The 20,004-nt window shown below is 41.9% G+C and overlaps 1 protein-coding gene across 1 annotated transcript in view; it reads left to right on the plus strand.

Moving 5' to 3' along the window:
* The window catches only part of MTHFD1 (methylenetetrahydrofolate dehydrogenase, cyclohydrolase and formyltetrahydrofolate synthetase 1), a 42,033-nt gene that overhangs the window by 17,476 nt on the left and 4,553 nt on the right, over positions 1 to 20,004 (plus strand). The window contains exons 9-26 of the mRNA XM_071557349.1: positions 1,053 to 1,180; positions 1,850 to 1,947; positions 2,950 to 3,123; positions 3,627 to 3,763; positions 4,053 to 4,099; positions 6,390 to 6,497; positions 6,599 to 6,673; positions 8,438 to 8,540; positions 9,694 to 9,770; positions 10,717 to 10,857; positions 13,662 to 13,730; positions 14,288 to 14,399; positions 14,593 to 14,732; positions 15,139 to 15,180; positions 16,180 to 16,280; positions 17,186 to 17,363; positions 17,745 to 17,852; positions 19,034 to 19,186. Of these exons, the coding sequence (XP_071413450.1) occupies positions 1,053 to 1,180; positions 1,850 to 1,947; positions 2,950 to 3,123; positions 3,627 to 3,763; positions 4,053 to 4,099; positions 6,390 to 6,497; positions 6,599 to 6,673; positions 8,438 to 8,540; positions 9,694 to 9,770; positions 10,717 to 10,857; positions 13,662 to 13,730; positions 14,288 to 14,399; positions 14,593 to 14,732; positions 15,139 to 15,180; positions 16,180 to 16,280; positions 17,186 to 17,363; positions 17,745 to 17,852; positions 19,034 to 19,186 (1,991 nt within the window). The remainder of the gene's footprint in view (positions 1 to 1,052; positions 1,181 to 1,849; positions 1,948 to 2,949; positions 3,124 to 3,626; positions 3,764 to 4,052; positions 4,100 to 6,389; positions 6,498 to 6,598; positions 6,674 to 8,437; positions 8,541 to 9,693; positions 9,771 to 10,716; positions 10,858 to 13,661; positions 13,731 to 14,287; positions 14,400 to 14,592; positions 14,733 to 15,138; positions 15,181 to 16,179; positions 16,281 to 17,185; positions 17,364 to 17,744; positions 17,853 to 19,033; positions 19,187 to 20,004) is intronic.

Genomic DNA, 20,004 nt, shown 5'->3' on the forward strand with positions numbered 1-20,004 from the left:
TAAAATCTACCTTCAGATTTTCCATACTTCTTAGATGTTCCCTAGAGTCCTTTATTTGAAACGAGGATCTGCCATTCCAGGAGAAACTTATATTTTCTTGTTTTATGTGCCATAATCAGTGGTTTTCTTAGATGACTGTACTAATTTACTAAAACATTTTATCTTTTTCTCTATGGATGGGCTTAAAGGTCACCAATGGAAAAAAAGGGCTGCTTCCGAACTGTTGGGTCATGTGGTGGAGCAGGAGGTAGCAAAGTTTTTTGCCAGAGAGAAAGAAGATTATTCTGTTGAAGCTCTTTTAAGCCACCTGTGAGGTTTTTGACAAGACTAATCTCTGTGAACTGCTGTATTTACTGGTCCATCGTTAGAATAGCAATGGCTAATTGAAAAGTTCAGCACTTTCTGTCTTCAGTTTCTGTAAAGGCAGGTGGTTTTATTCAGTATTAAGGCCTAGCTGTCCTCCAAAATGAAACAGACCAAACGTAAACCTGGAATTTTGGAACAAGGCAGCTGCATTTCTTCTCTCATCTTTTTCGGACCATTGACTTCTATCTTCTTCACATTGTAAGCATCAGAGCATTGTAATCCTTCAGAACAATACAGCAGGAGCTGCAAGGGGATGGTTCAGGTGTCATCTCTCTTGTACACCCCATTTATATTTTATTATTGCACAGATATAAAACTTGGTCTGTGCTTTAACCCCTATGTGTTTGTTTTGGAGCCATCTTCAGATTGCCCTGTGGACCACACTCCACTGAGAAAAGACTTGTATCCCCCCAGGAAAGGGAGATCTGTCTGGCTAAGGGTAAATGGTGCTTAATGGGAGGATATGTTACATGAGCTGTTGACCTACTCTGAGTGAACTGTCATAACAGCTTCATCTTGTGATGATGTTCTAGCTTTTTTATCTTTCTTTGCAGCTTCCTGCATACTCAGCTTCTACTGGCTTTACTCCAGCAGAAGAAAAGACCTTGAATTGAGTCAGTGCTCTGTGTCCTCTGTTGTTATGGTGAAATGTGATGTGTAAATTTGCTTTCTCTTTAAATCCCCAGACAGCACAAAGGCCAGTGGAAAAAGAGTTGTGGGAGATGTGGCGTACAATACAGCAAAGGAAAAAGCTTCCTACATCACCCCAGTTCCTGGTGGCGTGGGGCCCATGACTGTGGCCATGTTAATGCAGGTACATGGGCAGACTGTGAGTCTGTGTCATCTCCTCTGTGTTTGCCTTTGGGGTACGTTGCTGCTGACCCACCAGCACACTACCAAAGCAACCACTGCTTCCTTCTTGCTCTTACAGAGACCTATCTAGGATTTCCAACTTACTATTTGGATTCAGTTAACTGAGAGAGAAGATGGGCTTTAAGAAAATGTTAGGACAGAGATTTTTGGTTGGGTTTTTTGTATTGGTTTTTTTTGGTGGTGGTTTTTTTTAAGTTTTTTTGAGTGTGGTCACTCAAAACAGTGAGAAAGCCTTGTGTCATATAATGCTCTGGCTGTAATTCTAAGACTCTCCATAGAGTGATTGGATAAAGAGAAGGAGAGTTACATTACAAGCCAGCTCCCTCTTTTTTCCTGCTTTCCTTAAGAAACCCTGCTCAGAGCACCTTAAAAAATCCAGCACACTGGAAGATCAATAGAGATCTAAATATGGTGGTGGTGCGGGGTTCCTTTTACGAAAACTACAAGCGAAATCTCATTTTGGGTTAATTAACAAATGCTTTAATGGACGTACTTTAGTTTAATCCCAAAGTGAGACAGATGGGAGGGGCAAACCTTTCTGGTCTCTTTGTTAGCCAGCATGGTTCATACAGTGGGTGGTTGCTGTGATGGATTCTCATGCTCATTTCAGAGCACAGTGGAGAGTGCACAGCGTTTTCTGGAGAAGTTCCAGCCTGGCAAATGGACCATCCAATACAACCAGCTTAACCTAAAGATGCCTGTTCCAAGGTAATGCTTTCAAATAAAGCTACTGGCAGTATACTGCAGTATAGTATCCACATCTGTTCCCAGGCTTTGTGTAACACAGGGCATATATGTATGTAGACTGTGGCTGGGATTGAAGTTTGGAGAGTAGAGGGAAGGCACTGTGAGGCCTCCCTGAGGGAGCAGAGCTAACCTGCAGTGGTGCTATGACATCTCTTGAAATGTAGGTTTGGGTAATCCTGATAGTATTGCTGAATAAGTCATGATCCAGCAAATAGTGAAACAGTCACACAATATTCAAAGTTGGAAGCAACCCACAGGGGTCTTCAAAGTCCAACTCCTGGCCCTGCACAGGACATTCCCAAGAGTCACACCATGTGCCTGAGAGTGTTGCTCAAATGCTTCTTGAACTTTGTCAGGCTTGGTGCTGTGACCCCTTCCCTGAGGAACCTGTTCAGTGCCCAACCACCCTCTGGGGGAAGGACATTTTTCTCTTATCCAACTTAAAACTCCCCTGACGCAACTTCAGGCCATTCCTTTGGGTCCTGTCACTGGTCACCACAGAGAAGAGATCAGTTTCTTCCACTCTGCTTTCCCTCAGGGGGACATTGTAAACACAAAGGAAACACTTGCATTTTTGAATATTTTCAATCTGACATGGCAAGAAGATAGCATCTTGAAGTAGGAGTTGTTGGTGTCAAGTTCCCGAGGAGCGGCTGAAAATACGCAAAATACCTCAAGAGCGCATAACGTGTTGCCTACAAAAAGGCATTCTTGGGGTGGAGGGAGGATTGGGGGGGTGTGGGTGTTGTTGTTTGGTTTAGCTTTTACTATTTTTTATTTTTAAAAAGACAACTCTGAGGATGTGTCTGTTCCAATGTAGATGATATTGGTGGGATTGACTCATTTAACTAGGAGGGTTTAAAGCTTCACTTCTAAAATACAAATTAAGTGTTTATGCCATCCAGAAGCAGGGAATTTATGAAGTCTTTGACATATAAATTCATCTTACTCTCTTTCTTTAAGTGACATTGAAATCTCACGGTCTTGCATACCCAAACCAATTGAACAAGTTGCAGCTGAAGTTGGCCTGCTCCCTGATGAGGTGGAGCTCTATGGCCAAACTAAAGCCAAGGTCCAGCTGTCAGCTCTGAATCGTCTGAAGAACCAGCCAGATGGAAAATATGTTGTTGTTACTGGGTAGGTGCTTCCTTAACTGAGACATCACTTACATGATGTCAAGATGAAAAGAAATTTTGTTATCATGGCCCGTTGTTGTATTGTCTTTTGGTAGGGTGACTGTGTGGAGTTCTCTGGGTTTTAGTAAATCACTCTGCAAAAATGCAGTGGTTTGGGAAGTAGATTGATTCCTTGTGGCAAACGGTGGGAATGTAGCTGAACATTTCTCTCCGGGAGATTAATTGATTTGATCTGCAGGTCAGGGTTATGAAAGGCAGACTGGTTCCTAATCAAAGTTCTCATCTAGTAGCCTGCCTTCAGCAGGAAGTAGTGAGCTGTTTCAGAGGACAGTCATCAGCAGTTATGTGATAATTTGCCAACCTCATTCCAGTTTTGAACTTATGAAGATCAGCTGAGAATTTGAATTCTCATTAATTGCAAACACTGGGTAACTTTTGTCCCTGTGGTTTAAGTCTCACCCACTACAAGGATTTAATTGTATCTCTTCTGCACTGTTGCTGCAGGATAACTCCCACTCCCCTGGGAGAGGGGAAGAGCACCACCACTGTTGGCCTTGTTCAGGCCTTGGGAGCTCACCTTCACCAGAATGTCTTTGCCTGTGTTCGACAGCCTTCTCAGGGGCCAACCTTTGGTATAAAAGGTATGAGCTGTTCTGTTGCTTGCAGTTGGCCTAAGTGGGGAAAGATGGCATTGAGAGATTTTATTCTGCTGCACTGGAGTTTTACGTAATTCCCTGTTACAACTGCATTTATTTTAATAAAGAAAAACTTCAGCTAAGTTCTGTAGTTTTGTCTTCAAGTGCTGTACTGGCATTTAAACTAAACTGCTCAATGGTAGCTGCTCTCTTAAAGCCATGAAGCAAACACATGTAATATCACTCAGGGCTGGAGACACCTGAATTGTATGTCCTGACTGTTGTATCTCTGCAGGTGGAGCTGCAGGTGGTGGCTACTGTCAGGTTGTCCCTATGGAAGAGGTAATTCTTTATACTAAACCTCGTTGCACGTACAGCTCCCAGACTTTGTAACAAAGTAGTGCAATCAGAAAACTTGGAAAATCTATAAGTATATGGCACTCTTGAGAACTGGATGCTTGATTTAGTGAAGCCATTTTTTAAAAAAAACAGACAAGCATCTTCAGGTTGTTTCAGAAGTGTATCTGCATGCTCAGGGAACTTCATAGGACTACAAATTCCCAGTTCCTCTGTTCCCTTCCCTTCTCTGCCTTTAATTGCTGTATACCCTTGAGCAAAGTACATCCTGTGCCTCATTTTCCCAGCAACGAAATGGTGATAATGACTTAATGCCTTTTTGAAAGCATATTAAGTAGTTCTGTCAGCTGTGGTGGTCACCAGCTCTTTGTGTGAGCTATTTTGGTGTACTTGTGTTTTAAATTACTAACATGAACTAGGAAAAGGGAAATTGGGAATCAGAAATCTTAAGACCTCGGTCTGTGGGGGGCTGGCACTGGAACATATTTCTAGTGTGGCTTGGCAACAAGTAAAATTCTGTGTCTGGAGGCAGGGAATTGAAAGACACGTGTGGCACGTGCTCTCGTGCTTCTCTCAACTCTCAGTAATTGCCTGTAGAATTCTGCCTTTGTCTCATGTACTATAGATTGACACAGGGCAATTTTAGGAAGAAAAGCAGAAACTATCAAAAGGGCTGTTTGTTCTAATTGATGCAGCAAGTCCATAAAATACAAAAATGTTAAGGAGGCAGAATATGGATTTAGTCGTGTGCCAAGAGCATGTGTCAATGATAGATGTGACAGGAAAAATAATCTCTTCCTCTTTGGGAGTGTTAATAAGACAAGCCAAAATACTTGACTATGTGCAGCAGTGGGAAACAGCCCTCTTTTATGAACCAAACTGGCTGAAAGAGCTTTCTTTGATTATGACCCATGTGATACAAATGCACTTAGTTTTGTGGAGGTGTTTTAATCAATGCATATCTCGTAAAATTAAACTATCTGCAGTCACTAGTTACAATAATGACCTTGATATATAATTTAATTATTCTACATGCAGCTTTAATGCTTGGAAAAAAAATAGCAAGTGAAAAACTTTTGAGTTCATACTGCAGAACCAAGGTAATAATAGTTGCTTCTTGTTGCATGTATGCAGAATGAGACAACAATTAGAATTTACTAATTACAGTTTATAATCAGTGTGTGAATAGCTGCATTCTCTTTTAGCTCTGTGGATTTTAAGACCACAGTAGCAAGGCTTCAACAAAATGATATTTGTAAGGTCTTTTGTCATATCACCTTTTCAAATGTTACCTTTTTTCATCTTCCTCCCTTGCTGCTCTGCTACAGAGGAAAAGGATTGTTTTAACCACTACTCACCTGCCATTATGCAGGTGTGTCATGGAAGCTGTATATCCTAAGCTGTTTGTCAGTATGGAATCATAATTTTCAGTTGGAAAAGCCCTCTAAGGTTGTCATGTCCAACTGTTAACCCAGCACTGCCAAGCCCACCCCTAAACCAGGTCCCCAGGCACTGTGTCCACATGTCTTTTAAACACCTCCAGGGATGGTGACCCCACCACTTCCTTGGGCAACCTGTTCAAATGCTTGACAACTCTTTCCATGAAAAAATTTTCCCTAAAACCCAGTTTAGACTCTTCACCAGCTTCACAGCTACAAAGCAGCCAGATAACTCATGTAGGCAAGCCCACTCAAACTATCTTTTAATGAAGTAGAACTAAGGAAACTACTAGCAGTATCACTGTGTAGTACAGGTTCTGCCTGTGACACTGTGTTTGGGTGGTTACCTTATGCAGAGCTCTGTGCAACCACAGCTCCACTGCTACTCCTGCACAAGGTTGCGAGTTCCAGTTTAGCTCAGATTCCCTTGTGGGAGCAGCAGCAAGTTCAGCTACTGTATGTGTGAAACCTGTGCAAATGAGGGGGTCAGAACGAAGGTGAAGGAGAAGCAATGCAGTTGTGCCATACCATGGTCTTACCAAGTGTCAGGGAGCCTCTGAAAACTGTTCTTGTGGAGGGGAAAAAACAAACAACTTTTTATATGGGAGCTTTGTTCTAGAAGTTTGTAAAATGACATAAATGTGGGGGAGGCATTTTTTCTGTTTTAGAGAAATTCTTTCCTCTCTTCCACACACTGCACTGAGCAATCTCTCCCCCTCCACCCTCACCCACTTTAACAGCACTATTAATACTTCTCTTTCCATCTGTCTACATTGAATTGAAATAAATGAAAATTGCAGCAGGATGAGGTAACTGATATGTTTTATCTCCTCTAGTTTAACCTTCACCTCACTGGTGACATCCATGCTATCACTGCAGCCAACAACCTGGTCGCTGCTGCTATTGACGCACGCATGTTCCATGAGCTGACGCAGTCTGACCAGGTACAGTCCTTTCCTACAATCTATTTGATGGCAACCCACTTTGGCCAGGCTGTTTTGGGTGTGCCAGAAATACTAATTAACTACCTGTTTCATTCTGCAAGGCTCTCTACAACCGTTTGGTGCCTTCTGTCAATGGAGTTAGGAAGTTCTCAGACATTCAGATCCGAAGACTGCAGGTAAGCTCACTGGTTTCTCATTGGTTTCTGGTTCTGTTCCATTTATTCATCCTTGACACAAACAGAGCTGTTACAGAAACACTCATTTTGTCCCCTAGGTCATTCTGCTAGCATTTATATCTTACACAAAGCATGCAGAAGTGTGGTAGCCCTTCATATAGCACAGAAGAAAGTGAGATGCAGCCCGAAGGGGAAGAATCATTGATATAACTCTGTCATATGCTTTATGAGTAACACGGTGGGAAGAGGCAAAGGGATGAGTGTCCTTTATTAGCAGTGTTAATTCAGTGTCCTTAATGCTGTTTAAGAAAGGACTAGAATCAGTTTCTGTACCTTACAGACATTTATAGCTAGAGATTAATGGTTCCCATGTGACAGTTATGCAGATAATGCAGGACAAGAAAGGCAATTTAGAAAATTCAGCAAAAAGAGAACAGAGAGAATTTTTTTTGTCTTACCCAGATTGAGAAAACAAGATAAAATGGAAAAAACACCTCCCTACATTGCCCACTCCTCTACAAAAAAGAATCCCCAGTTGGATGAGTAGCCCTGTCACTGAGTGGCAGTCTCAGCAGCCCACAGCTCCTCTGATCCTCAGAAATTAAGGACAAATGCTAGTTCACATTGACTTCTGCAAAAATGAGGATTAACAGAGGAATAGTTTTGCACTAGGCTTGAACCTTTCAGCTCGGAGAACAGGCTGGGCCCTGCTGAGCTCATTCAAACTACACAGCTGTTTGTAGAGTGTTCAGGCTGGATCAGCTGTCTGTTTGGAAGTCAGGAGCAATAGTCAGACTACTTAGCAAGCTAAAACTCTGCTACATTAATTGGCTATAGTGTCTCAATCATTAGACAATGTGTGGTTTGCTTCACTGCTGAGCAAGAAACTATGTCATAGTGCTTGGTCTTCCTGACAGATTGCTGAGGGAACTCTACCCCTGACCATTCTTCTGGTTATTGAATGTCGAGATGTGACAGGATGCTAATACTCCAGAAAGATGATATCTTTGTTGTTGTTGTTTATTTCTTTTTCTAAATTATATGCTTGAAGAGGAAGAGAACAGACTTTCTTCTTCCCTGCTGTTTCTTCAGGGGGAAAATACGACTTAACTGTCTAGTTAATTAAAAAAAACCTTGCTCGTTCATAAATCAACTGAATCGCTTTCCTCATTCCTAAGCTTATGCTTGTATCAGGCTTCTTGAGATAATTCTTCTCTCAATTAAGCAACTTGGCAAACTGCCCATCCTCTCAGTATGTTCAAGATCAGCTTTCTGGGATGCTGACAGCCTTGTGACTGAATTGTTTAATTCCTCCTTTGTGCCGCTTAACCAGCATGCTGAAAGCAGTGGCTTTAAATGCGTATGGCTGTGTGCAGTGACCCCAGGCAAACTAATGAGAAAGGGATGTAAGCTTGTGAGACTAATGATGAGAACAAGGCATGTAGGGAACTGCAGAGCTCTCTCTCTCACTCTTTCTGTAGGTGTCTTGCACAAAGCTTGGTGACAACCTGCCCTAATGGGCTGTATTGTCTGCCTTGCCCTTTACGAGCTGTCCAGCAGCAAGCTCTGCTTCCAGATGCACCCTGATATGGATCATCTTACCTTGCTGTGAGGTCTGGGAGAAGTGGCACCAAAAAGGCAGCCTTTCATTATTTCTGAATATGCAGATGCTGCTGCCAAAGCTTCATTGCTGCAGTAAAAGGTTCGTTTATGTGAATTTTTTCACCATACCCTTTTTCTTTTATTTGTCCTTTCTTCCCATAGAAACTTGGCATTTACAAAACGGATCCTATGGCTTTGACAAAGGAAGAAATAAACTCATTTGTGAGACTGGACATTGACCCAGGCACCATAACATGGCAAAGAGGTACAAGAGACATTAAATGAAATGATTACTAAGAAACACAACCATGTGTCAAAAAAGACATTTGCAGATACAGCTGAAACTGTGTTTCCTGGGAAAATGAGGAAGAAGGTAGGGCTGGCCTCTCCTTTTGAGTTTGGTGGGATAGTTGCCTGCAGCTGGGATCCCATTTCTAAAGGGTCTGACACAGGGGTTTGAATCTGCACTGAATTCACAAAGATTGTCTTTGCTAATTGGTGCAAGTTTGTGTTTCTGGATTTGTCAGTCACTGAGAGACAAATTTGGCAACTGTAGCCAACACTCTTTTTACTTGACTACTCTGTGAGCAAGGAGAGGGTTCTGCTCTGGAATTAAACTGTTTTAATTTGTCCCCTTGCTCTGTTGGGGATGGATGGCAAATGAAGGTCACATATTTAACAGGTTTTTAAAATACCTGAAGAAATCAATCTCTGGTCTGGCAGATTTAGTATTTCACTAACAAAAGAAATTTCAAAATGGACTTTTTCCTTGAGTTAGACTCCAAAAGTATTGCTTTTTCTTCTATTAAAATACAGTGTGAAATGTATTCTTCAAAATTTGTTTCATAGGCTGTAATGAGACTAAAGTAGTTTGCCTCATGGGACATACTTTACAAAATACTTAGGATATTTCAAGCAGATAGTAAGAAATAGCAAATTTATGCCACTGTTTGATAGTTTGTGTTTCCAAGGTAATTTGAGTTAATGGAGTTATGTGAAACAATTCTCCCTAAATGGTAGTGTCTGACTGTTTTATCACTTAAATAAAATTATCATTTTATAAGTTCTTTTTGGCTGTAGTAATTTCCTGAATTCACATTGACTAATGATGGTGGAAAATCAATTGGAATAATACTAAGAGCTCTGCTTTTCAGAGAAGCTTTGGTCTTGTGGTTAGTGCGCACAAAGGGATGTAGACTCCCTCTGGATGCAGTGCAGGGTCTGATGTGTCTGTGGGTATCTTTGTTGCAGTTCAGTTTTGGGGAGGAATTATGTTGAGAAGCACTTGGGACTCTCCAGGAGAGGATGGTATCTCCAGCTGCCATCCTGTCTTCATGAGTGACCTGGCTGAGTCTTTGTCACAGGGCATAGATGTGACTTATGACTTGCAATGTGACATCTCTCTGCATTCCTTGCAGTGCTGGATACAAATGACAGGTTCCTTAGGAAAATCACTATTGGACAGTCTCCAACAGAGAAAGGCTTCTCACGAACGGTAATTGCTCCCTTTTCTTCTATGTTTTAAAAAGTCCTTTCAAAAATGTGTTCCTAAGGCAAGTTTTAACTCCAGATAATTTCATCTTTTAACAGTATCTTGTTAAAGAGAAAGCAGAAAGTCTTTCAACCAAGCAGTTAAATTTGCTATCAGTGCATGTTTTGTTGTCTGTTCCCTTCTCCTAAGTATTGGCTCCTAAACTGGGATAACTGTGGCATAAGTGGTATACAAGTGCCTTTTCAAAAGATGATACATGGCAATGTCTCATCTTCACCACTGCAGATGCTTTGGATGGGGTGTATCTGGCCAAAACTAGACACAGTAGCTGAGCTTGTCTAGATTCACGGTATAATCAATAGAGTAAAAAAGGCAACTGGGCTGTGACTCCCCTCATCCCTTAAGTAACTGTCAAATTAATAGTTCAAATGAACTGTGCTCAGAAAAGCCTCTTTCTATTGACTTGAAATGTCCTTAGGGTGCTTAGCTTCCCCAGGATGGAAGTGCCTGCATTACGTCAGATGAATTATACCCTTCATTTCCTATAGAATCTGTTTTTTTGTTGGTTTTTTTTTTGTAATTTGCTGTATTGTTTAGTGACAATCAGATGAGTTAGTAAGCTCAGCCTTCAAAAACATAATTTGTTAGTGTTAAGTGTTCTTACATGAATCACTAATGTATGTGCCAGGAGAGACACATAATAGCAGCAGAATAATAGGTTTTACTTAATTTTGCAGAAAAAAATCCAGTTTAAAATGGCCAAATTAAATGATTTGTGTCCTGAGAGCAATGCTTTGGATTTCTTGTATATTGAATACCTGCGGGTTTTTTTCTGGTTTTTTTTTTTGTTATGATGGTGATGATTGGCCTTGTTTCGAGAATTTGCCAGAGGTAAGAACTGCTGCAAGGGAATCTTGATGAGTTCACGTTCTTCATTTATCTCTTGCAGGCTCAGTTTGACATCACTGTGAGCAGTGAAATCATGGCAGTCCTAGCACTGGCTGATGGGTTGGATGATATGAAAAAGAGATTTGGCAGAATGGTAGTAGCTTCCAGCAAGAAAGGACAACCAGTTACAGCAGATGACCTTGTAAGAGTCATTCAGTTATTAAATGCTTTATCCTATCACTTCTGAAAGTCTTTGGATTGAAAAGCAGAAAGAGTTCTGTGCATAAAAGATCTTCACATATAGGGGATCAAAGATGACATCTCAGCCCCTGTAGTTAATGAAGGTTTTTTGCTTCTCTGTGGCTACCACCTCATCCAGGGAGTCTGTGTGAGCCCTGGACAGGGACAAGGGTTCTGTGTGATGTGCTTTGTGTCAAGTTGGAGATGGCACCGTAGGAATTAGTGGGGAAATAAGTGGTGGCTTCTACTTGTTTATGAATTGGAAGAACTCAAAATGCATCCTGCTGGCCATCCTGTTCCTCAGGCTCCCTGGAGTGAGGAAAGCACTGAGCAGGAACAAAGCCTTGTGTAAATTTAATTACAGATGGTGAAATACCTTATTTTGGGAGGCTTTGAATGCTGTAAAAGCCAAAGCCTTTGCAAAAAGTGTGTATTCTCCATAAGACACTCCTTGATGAGGGACACAAATCCTTTATTTCCACTGCAAGAAATGCTGAATGTCACAGCACAGGTGATGCCTATTACCAGTGTGCAAAGCAGTCTAAGTCTTGCAGCTGCCCATACAATAATTATTAGTACAGTTCTGGTATGTTTGTGGAGTGTGTCAACTGGCACTCTCCCAAACGGTGCTTCAGAGTGGTTTCAGGGGAATGCCCTGTGGCCCAGACACTTCTTCCAATGAGCATTTTGAAAATGACAACCCTGTTTGAAGAGGGTGAGGGGATTTGAGCTCTCTGTGTGAACTGTGCCCTGCCATTTGCCCCCAAGACAGAGAACAGGCTCAGAACTGGCCAACAGAGAAACAGTATTGGTGCTTAGAGCTCTCCTGTATAGCAGGTACTTCACTGCCTGCTTTGCAAGAGACAGGGGTATCACATGAAGTGCAGGATGGGGTGTTAACCACGTTTGCATTGTATTTTGTTCCCAGTGGGAGAGAAGAATCCACAGGGTGGGTATCCTGACCTATGTTTCCAGCAAGTTGGCACCACTTAGCCTTACCCAGCTCTTGCTCTCTTGCTGCAGGTTTTTTGTTTTCTTGTGGTTTGGGTGGGGGGTTGGTTTGTTTGTTTTACTTCCTACCAGGATAAGGGTAAGAAACAGTAGATTTGTGGTCTGACTCTGGCCTTGCAGGAAGAGGGCTGGGCTGGGCAGTGTTTAGCTGTGAATTCCCCTGTGAGGTGTTTCTTGTGAATGAGGGAGTGCATGTGCCAAAGTTCAGTAGGCAGCTTTGAGATTTTAATTTCTACACCCAGCACGCTTCCAGTTTAACCTTATGTACATGAGTTAAACTCTTATCCTAGAAAGCAGAAGTCTCCTACTGCCCATCAGCAGTGGAGGCAGATGATGCTTGGGTTTGGAGTTGCTTTAAGTTTTCTGTAGAATCCAGTGATAGAAGTCTTTCATCTCAATACTTTATTTTCTTGCCCTTTTTTTTATCTAATAATGTTTTGAATTTGTCCATTGCAAGTGCAGAATGGAGGATGGTATCAGACCTGTCCAACAGGTTCTCTTAGGGGTTATATGTTTGCACTGATGGCAGCCAGCAGCTCCTATCATTAGGATTTGTTACATACTCCTCATGCAGACAGAAATCGAATGATTGCAGAGACCAGGCTGGGTCCTTCCACTGTGATACAGCCAATGTCACAAATGTGCTACCAGGAAGGGCAAAAAAAGCTGGGAAGAAGCGTGGAATCAAAAACTGACAACAAGTTTTTAGAGATGGGATGTATTGAAGTTCCACTGAGTGACACAGGCCTGAAATGTCACCATGGAAATCTTGCTCTGCAATTTTCATTATTCCGGAGATGACTGAAATTTCAAGCTTATCCATTAAATGTTAAATAAGCTTTCATGTGGCAAGATTGAAACTAATGAAACAAAGCACTGAATGTCTTATAAAATAATAATCTTTCCTATAATTGAGTGCTGCAATCCAGTTGAAATTGAAAGGAAAGAAAAGGAGATCATCATTCAAGGTTTTCATAACTGCTGTGAACATTTGGCTCAGGACTCATTACAGCAGTTTTAGTTACTTTTGCAAGTGCTGGGTAACATAACAGCTGGTTTGGTTTCCACTGGATTGTGTCCTTCATAAAGGGGACCAAACCCTTCTTTTCTCTTCCCAAAGAATGTGGGGATGAAATCATAACCTTCCACTGCACAGGAAGCAGAATTCAGCAGGGTCCGTGACTGCACTACATGGGCTCCAGTGTTTGCTCTTCACGTCTGCCTGGTTGTTCTCATGAGCACAGAGGTTCACTTTAAAAGTTATTTCTGCACAAGAGATTTGAGCAGGATGTAGCAGCTTGTTATGACATTTTAAGGCCAGCATGTAGAGCTGGGGAGCTGAGTTGCTAAAATGAAGAAGGAAAAAGGTCCAAGATAAATCTGTCTTCCAAACCTAAGAACATTGCTTTGTGCCACTGAATGGGCTACAGTAAACCGTCTGTGCTGAAGGGTTATTCTCTCACTGCTCATATTTACTAACCTTGCCATAGCATTGAAACAGCAATTAATTGTTCTTTATGCCTTTGCAACAAAGTGATGGCCCAGCAAGGTCACAACTAAGAGGCTGCCCCACCAGAAATCACAGGAATGTGAAGGTCATTCTCCTGCCTTGCCCTGGCTAGTTAGTTCTATGTAGAGCAACGGCTGGTTCTGGTTCTGAAAGCCCACTGGGACAAAAGCAGAGCCTTGACACTACATGGGAACAGTCTCAAGGTCTTGGTACATATGGAAACTGATTGTCCTTTTTTCTTTCAGGGAGTGACTGGAGCTCTGGCTGTCTTGATGAAAGATGCTATTAAACCAAACCTCATGCAGACTCTAGAGGTGAGCACAGATGATTTACTGTAAGTGCCTTTTCAGAGCCAAGAAAAAACTGGTTTATTTCATTCATCACAATCAGTGTGGACCTGCTTAGCCCAGAGTTGGAACTTTACTGTGGTTTGCTGCCTGAGGCTCAGGGCTAGGGGAGAAGGCTGATGTCCTTCTAGGTCTGCCACTGACATGTGCGATGACACTGAGGAAATGCTCTAAACTTTGCTGTGTCTTTGTTCTGCTGCCTTTAATGTCAGAAAGTGTTTGGGGAATTTAAATGGTGTGGATGAAGGAGAATGACAAAGATTGTAAATTCAAAGTTGCTGGGATTTAGCTATCCTTTTCCTAAGCGGATTAATACCTCCACTTGTGCAGATTATAATAATCCTGTTTGCCCTGTAGTCCTTATTGCTGATAACAAATGTCTGATCAGAAGGCTCTGAGATCTGTCATCTAAAAATGTTTTTCTTTACCTTCAGGTACCACAGTACTTAGCTCCCGAAATGCTGGATATCTGTGAAAATTGTACTCTGATTTTTTCTCTGTCTCCCACATCCTCCCTTTTCTAGGGAACACCAGTGTTTGTTCATGCTGGACCTTTTGCCAATATTGCACATGGGAATTCCTCTGTGTTGGCAGATAAAATAGCTCTGAAGCTTGTGGGTAAAGATGGTTTTGTTGGTAAGTGCATGGAGTGTAGGGTATTTTGTTTGCTTTCTGTTTGTTTTGGAGGAAAGGATCTGCCTTTTTTATCATGAATGTACTTGGGCTTTTTTTTTTATCTTGGAAGAAGCTTCTGATTTATATAATCCGAGCATGATTTTTCCACCCAGCAACCTTTCACAAGCTTCTTTCTCTTTATTTCCTACTCTAGTTACAGAAGCAGGATTTGGTGCAGACATAGGCATGGAGAAATTCTTTGACATTAAATGCCGCTACTCTGGTCTCCGGCCTCATGTGGTGGTGTTGGTTGCTACTGTCCGAGCTCTGAAAATGCATGGAGGAGGACCTGCTGTAAGTACTGGGGAAGGTTTTCCATAGGCCTGGGGGGCTGTTCCTGTACTGATCCAGCCACTTAAAGCCCTGTAGGGTTTGATCGGCTTGAAATTGTTTTGAGATTCAAGTTGTAAAAGGAATCAATATCTTTCTGTTGCTTGTCACTGGCTTCACTGCAGTATATTACGGGTTCATACCTGCTTGTTTTATTTGCTTGTGTGCTGGAGCACTTGTGATAGTCTCAGTCATTTATTTTAGCCTGAGTACATCCTGCAGTCTTTTATTCTTTATTTTTTTCTTACAAAAAAAGGGGTCAGCGTGGAGTAGATTGTTGTATCTTGATACCATTTAATAAGAATCAAGCATGGATTGCTGTCATGGGTAAAAATCTTACGGGGCTCCATTTTTTCCCTTTTTTCCCCAGGTCACTGCTGGGGTACCTTTACCAAGGGAATACATGGAAGAGGTAATCTTAAGCTGTTGTGAGAGGTGACCAGCTAACTGTAGTCATGGCATGAAGATGTCATGCTGTGCATGCTTGGATTACAGTGTGTCATTTCTCTAGCTGCCTTGGGAATGCTTCCTCATACAAATAGTAATGGTTTTTTGTTCTTTTTTTTAATGATGTTACTTTGGGGCTGCTTTTTCAAGCATTTATTGTATTTGATCTAGCCAGTGTTCAGAGCCTTTTGTTTCTCCTTCACTCATGTGATTGTCTGTGCTCCGTTTTTCATAGTAATGCTTACTCTGTGTCCCCAGCCATCTCAATATTGAGTAATTGCTTGGCTGAAATGTTGTCTTGGAAAGTATCCAGAGTACCTCTCTAATTATGCTCTTCAGATTTTATTTTTGTCCCCCCTAGCTCTGCAATCAAGAGAGGAGAGTGAACTAAATTCTCACCTTCCATCCTTGTGCCTTGAATAGTTGTGTGGACTTGTGTAATTATCTGGCTCTCTTTACATTGCTGCAGCTTTTTCACTTGTGGAGGTTCTGTATGAATTATTCTTTGCATAGGAAGAGATGAAATGTCTGAATTTCCAAGAATAGTCTTTGATGCTGCAAAATGTAAATACATGTAAACTGAAAGCTGTTGCCACAGGCTTCAAAAGGGTGTCATGAAATTCACTGCTGGTGATATTTAATACATAAAAAGGAACGTGACAGAGAGGAGACTGAGGCCTTACTGTGGGGAGTTAATGGGAACAGGTATTAATTTACTAAGAATAACAAAAAGTGGTTTATCTTGGCTTGACAGCTGAAACCAATGATCATTAGAAGTTGTCATTCTTTTTCCTCTCTCTCCAAGAGTGTGCAGTGGTCTGGACTGTTCAGAAAGCAGCACTGGGTGTTTGCCTTTGTGGTTTCATTCCCATTTTGACATTTTTTACCATTAGCTGTGAACATAGTGGATCTGGAATAAAAGTTCCACTGCCCCTGATAAAACATGCTTCCTGCATTTTTACAGAATCTTCAACTGTTAGCAAATGGCTGCAGTAATCTAAACAAGCAAATCCAGAATGCACGGCTGTTTGGTGTCCCAGTAGTTGTGGCTGTCAATGCTTTCAAGTAAGTGAGCTGGGATGTGGAATTGCTGCATGGGTATAAAATTGTGGCATTTTGTATGTTATGTTTAACACAAGCTCTTGTTTTCAGTTCTGTTGATGTATTGTTTGCAGCATTATGCATTGTTGGAAGATGCTGAATGAACAAGGGAGTTCTGCTTAGTCATTTCAAATCTATTCCTTAGTTGGAATTAGCCTAGGATTTTACAGCTAGTATCTGCCATCATTTACACCGTGGCTGGCCAGATTATTGTGTGCAGGTGTGCCTGTGACAATGTTGAATCTAAGCCCTTGAGAGCTGCTGAGGTGCCTGTGTTGTCAGCAGTGCCGTGTTCAGTGGTTGGCTGTATGGAATAATTGTGCCCTGCTAAGAGGCATATTGGGCTCTGCACGTTGAACTGCACAGGAAATAGAACCTCTGTGTGGTTGTTTTATGAGAGCAAAAGGACTCTTTGAGCTGGGGTGTTAAACCTGATGCTAGTTGAAGGGGAGTAGCCAGCTAAGGGTTCTTCATCTGAAGTAGATGCATATTGTCTGATGTAGAGGAGTGATGGCTTTTAGCCTATTGTGTCCCCATGATACAGAACACCTGAGCATCTCTAAATCTGCAGTACTGAGACCTTTTTGAGTTTGCTCATGAAAACTGGAAAGCAGAAAGGGCAAAAGGTCTGGAATGCTGCTCTAAGTCGTGTATCCCTGGACATAGTTCCAGAGCTACTTGTTGCTGTGTGTTCCTCTGTGGAGTACCCTCCTTCACCAAGGGAGAGAAGACTGTGGTGGATAGCCCATGAGCAGCTTCCTGATGGCAGGATTCTGAGATTTCCTTGGACAGGTTTTGGATCTTGTCGGGAACAGTTAATTTACTGTCAGTGCATTCTGGTACAAATATGCAAATTTTTCTTCTTACAGGACAGACACAAAGGCTGAGCTGGCCCTTGTAGTACAAAAGGCAAAGGAGGCAGGAGCATTTGATGCCGTGGAGTGCACTCACTGGGCAGATGGAGGCAAAGGAGCACTGGCACTGGCCCGAGCTGTTCAGAGAGCATCCCAGGCACCCAGCAACTTCAGGTTCCTCTATAACACAGAGGTAGGAGCTTCCAGTATTACACACAGAGTTGCCTTGTTTACAAGGTGGAGATCAGTTGGTTTTGGTAGCTTAAGTTTCTGAGGGCTATCTTAAAGGCTGCTTGAGAAATTGAGAAGAAATTTGGTTTTTGAACTGTAACATTTATTCCACCAGTCTCAAAGATCTTGTTAGTCAGTTCTTGTTGCTTTGACTAACCAGTAAAATATTGAAACCTGTTTGGAAAGCCCTCAGATTGCTATATAGCTTTGTTCTACAGCAAGTGGGATTAAACATCTACAGATGGGCACTGCACAACACATATGAGGGATGTGAAGCTGCTGTGATGCTGCAGGTCTTTGTAATTTGGCCACACTGACTTGCCTGTCTGTTTTTTTTTTCTAGCTCCCTGTTGTAGATAAGATCAGGATTATTGCCCAGCAGGTCTACGGGGCAAGAGACATTGAGCTACTTCCAGAAGCACAGGAGAAAGTTGCCATCTACACTAAGCAAGTGAGTTTTCCATGTCACCTGATAGCGGTGGTGCTTTTTATTTAAAATTCTGAACATACTGAAGTGGGGTTCAAACTGTGTGTGAAGGGAATCACCTCTCAAATCGTGTCCTTCTTCAGCTTAAATGCTGCTATAGCAGGGAAGGAAGAGAATGTGGGGAGGAAGAAAGTGACTCTTGTCCTCTAGTGGAGAAGATGGAACTCACTCATCTGGCCCAGTATCATTTTTATGATAGTGCATGGAAAGGGAAGGGCAGAAGAGTTAAGTGATCTTTTTCTACTCTACTCTCCAATCCTTCAGCAATTAGAGAATTAGGGAATTAAAAGTGGTTAACACTGGTGTTAAATAGTCTCTGATTATTTTTTTTGTTCCACTGAGATCAAGTTCTGCTACTAAGTTTGTGAATCCACATGTATTTTTGGCAGTCACAATTATGTTGGGGAAAGATTTCCCAACACAGGATACAAGACTTTTGATAGAAAAAATGGCTGCTTCTTCTAAGAATTGAACCTGGCATCTGGTTGTTGAATTAGATGCTTTCTGGTTGCTGTGTTACTTTTCTCTAGTGTGAGATTCTTGTCAATTTACCTCCTTTTGCATTACTGAAGGTCTTTGAAAAGAAGTCAGTGTGTGAATTGGCCATTTGCTGGTTACAGAGTGCTCAAATAATTTTGCTTTTGCACTCCATTTACTACTGCCATATACAGATTCTTGTTTTCATGCTTCTTGTAAATTCCTTTACAAGCCTAACAAAATCCCATAGGCATGTAATGGCCACTTCCTCACGACCTACAATTATATTGATCAAACATTTCTAATTAACTGACCTCAGCTGAACAAAACTTTAACTCTGAGCTGTTTAATGTTTTGGGAAGAGAGTAGAAAGTACGTTGGCTATCAAGGTTCTATAACATGTAATTTTTTTCCTCAGATGGATGTGCTGGGGGGTTGCCATGGTGGTTCTTTCTTTAGGATTTAGTGGGGAACAGGGAGAGAGTTTGAGAGAGCAGTAATGGAGATGCAGAATGGTGGTCAATGGATCTGATAGGCTGTGGGTGAAACAGTTGGTGAGGAGTGAAATGTCCTCATAAAATGTCTACAGAGAATGGCAGAATAAAGCAATTACATTTGGGCACAGGAAAAGTTATGGTTTTTTCCACTAATTTTCCTCTCTTTTCTAGGGATTTGGAAACCTGCCAATCTGCATGGCTAAAACTCACTTATCATTGTCTCATGACCCTGAACAAAAAGGAGCACCTACAGGTTTTGTTCTGCCAATCCGAGACATTCGGGCCAGTGTTGGAGCCGGGTTCCTTTATCCACTAGTGGGAACGGTACGTGACTGAGGGGCATGGCAGTGAGACCCTCTGCTGTGGGGCGAGGAAAAAACCTTGATGTGCATTCCAGTAATCAGTTACTCCTAAGTATCTCAAAATAGGAGAGTTCTTGTCATTTACAGTTGGTGTTTTAACAATCCAGTGTATTAGATGCCTTAATGGGTTTTTTTCAGGGGGAAGAGAGAGACTGAAATAAACCATCTGGCATTTGAATAATTAGCAAGCCCTGTTGTACCCCTCAGGTCCCACATCTCTCTAGATTTTGAGAAAAGAGTGAGCTCTGTAGTTGGTGAATTCTAGGAACAGCATCCAGTAGAGGGCATAGGAAAAATCCTTGGCCACGTGATTGCCACTGGACTTGGCATTCCTGATGAAAGTGTTTTGCGGTACTGCAGGTGAGCTCTGCATGAACCTGCATGTCAGGGTAGAACAAGGCAACTCCTCCTCCAAAGCTTTCAAAGCAAACAGCTCTGGATGAGACACCTCCACAGAGAAGCTGACCTGTGCTATCAATCATTTATCAAGCTCCCCTCCCATTTGGTTCTCATGGTTTTGCTGACCATCTGTTTTCTGCTCAGCATCAATTCCAGCAATTCATTTCACTGTGCCCTTGAGTTTTTAGTTTCTGTTCTTTGGCATGATTGGCATGTCAGCTGAGAGGGGGGGAGAGTTAATAACAATGGAAACAGGATCCCTGAACAGCTTTGATACGAATTGCTTGGCAGAAAGAGGAGCTACCTGCAAAATGAACTCAAGTTCAGCTTTGCATCCATACCAAGAACATTAGGAAGAAAGGATCCACTGGAAGTCTTATC

Source organism: Pithys albifrons, chromosome 6, assembly GCF_047495875.1.
Source record: "Pithys albifrons albifrons isolate INPA30051 chromosome 6, PitAlb_v1, whole genome shotgun sequence".
Lineage (NCBI taxonomy): Eukaryota > Metazoa > Chordata > Aves > Passeriformes > Thamnophilidae > Pithys > Pithys albifrons.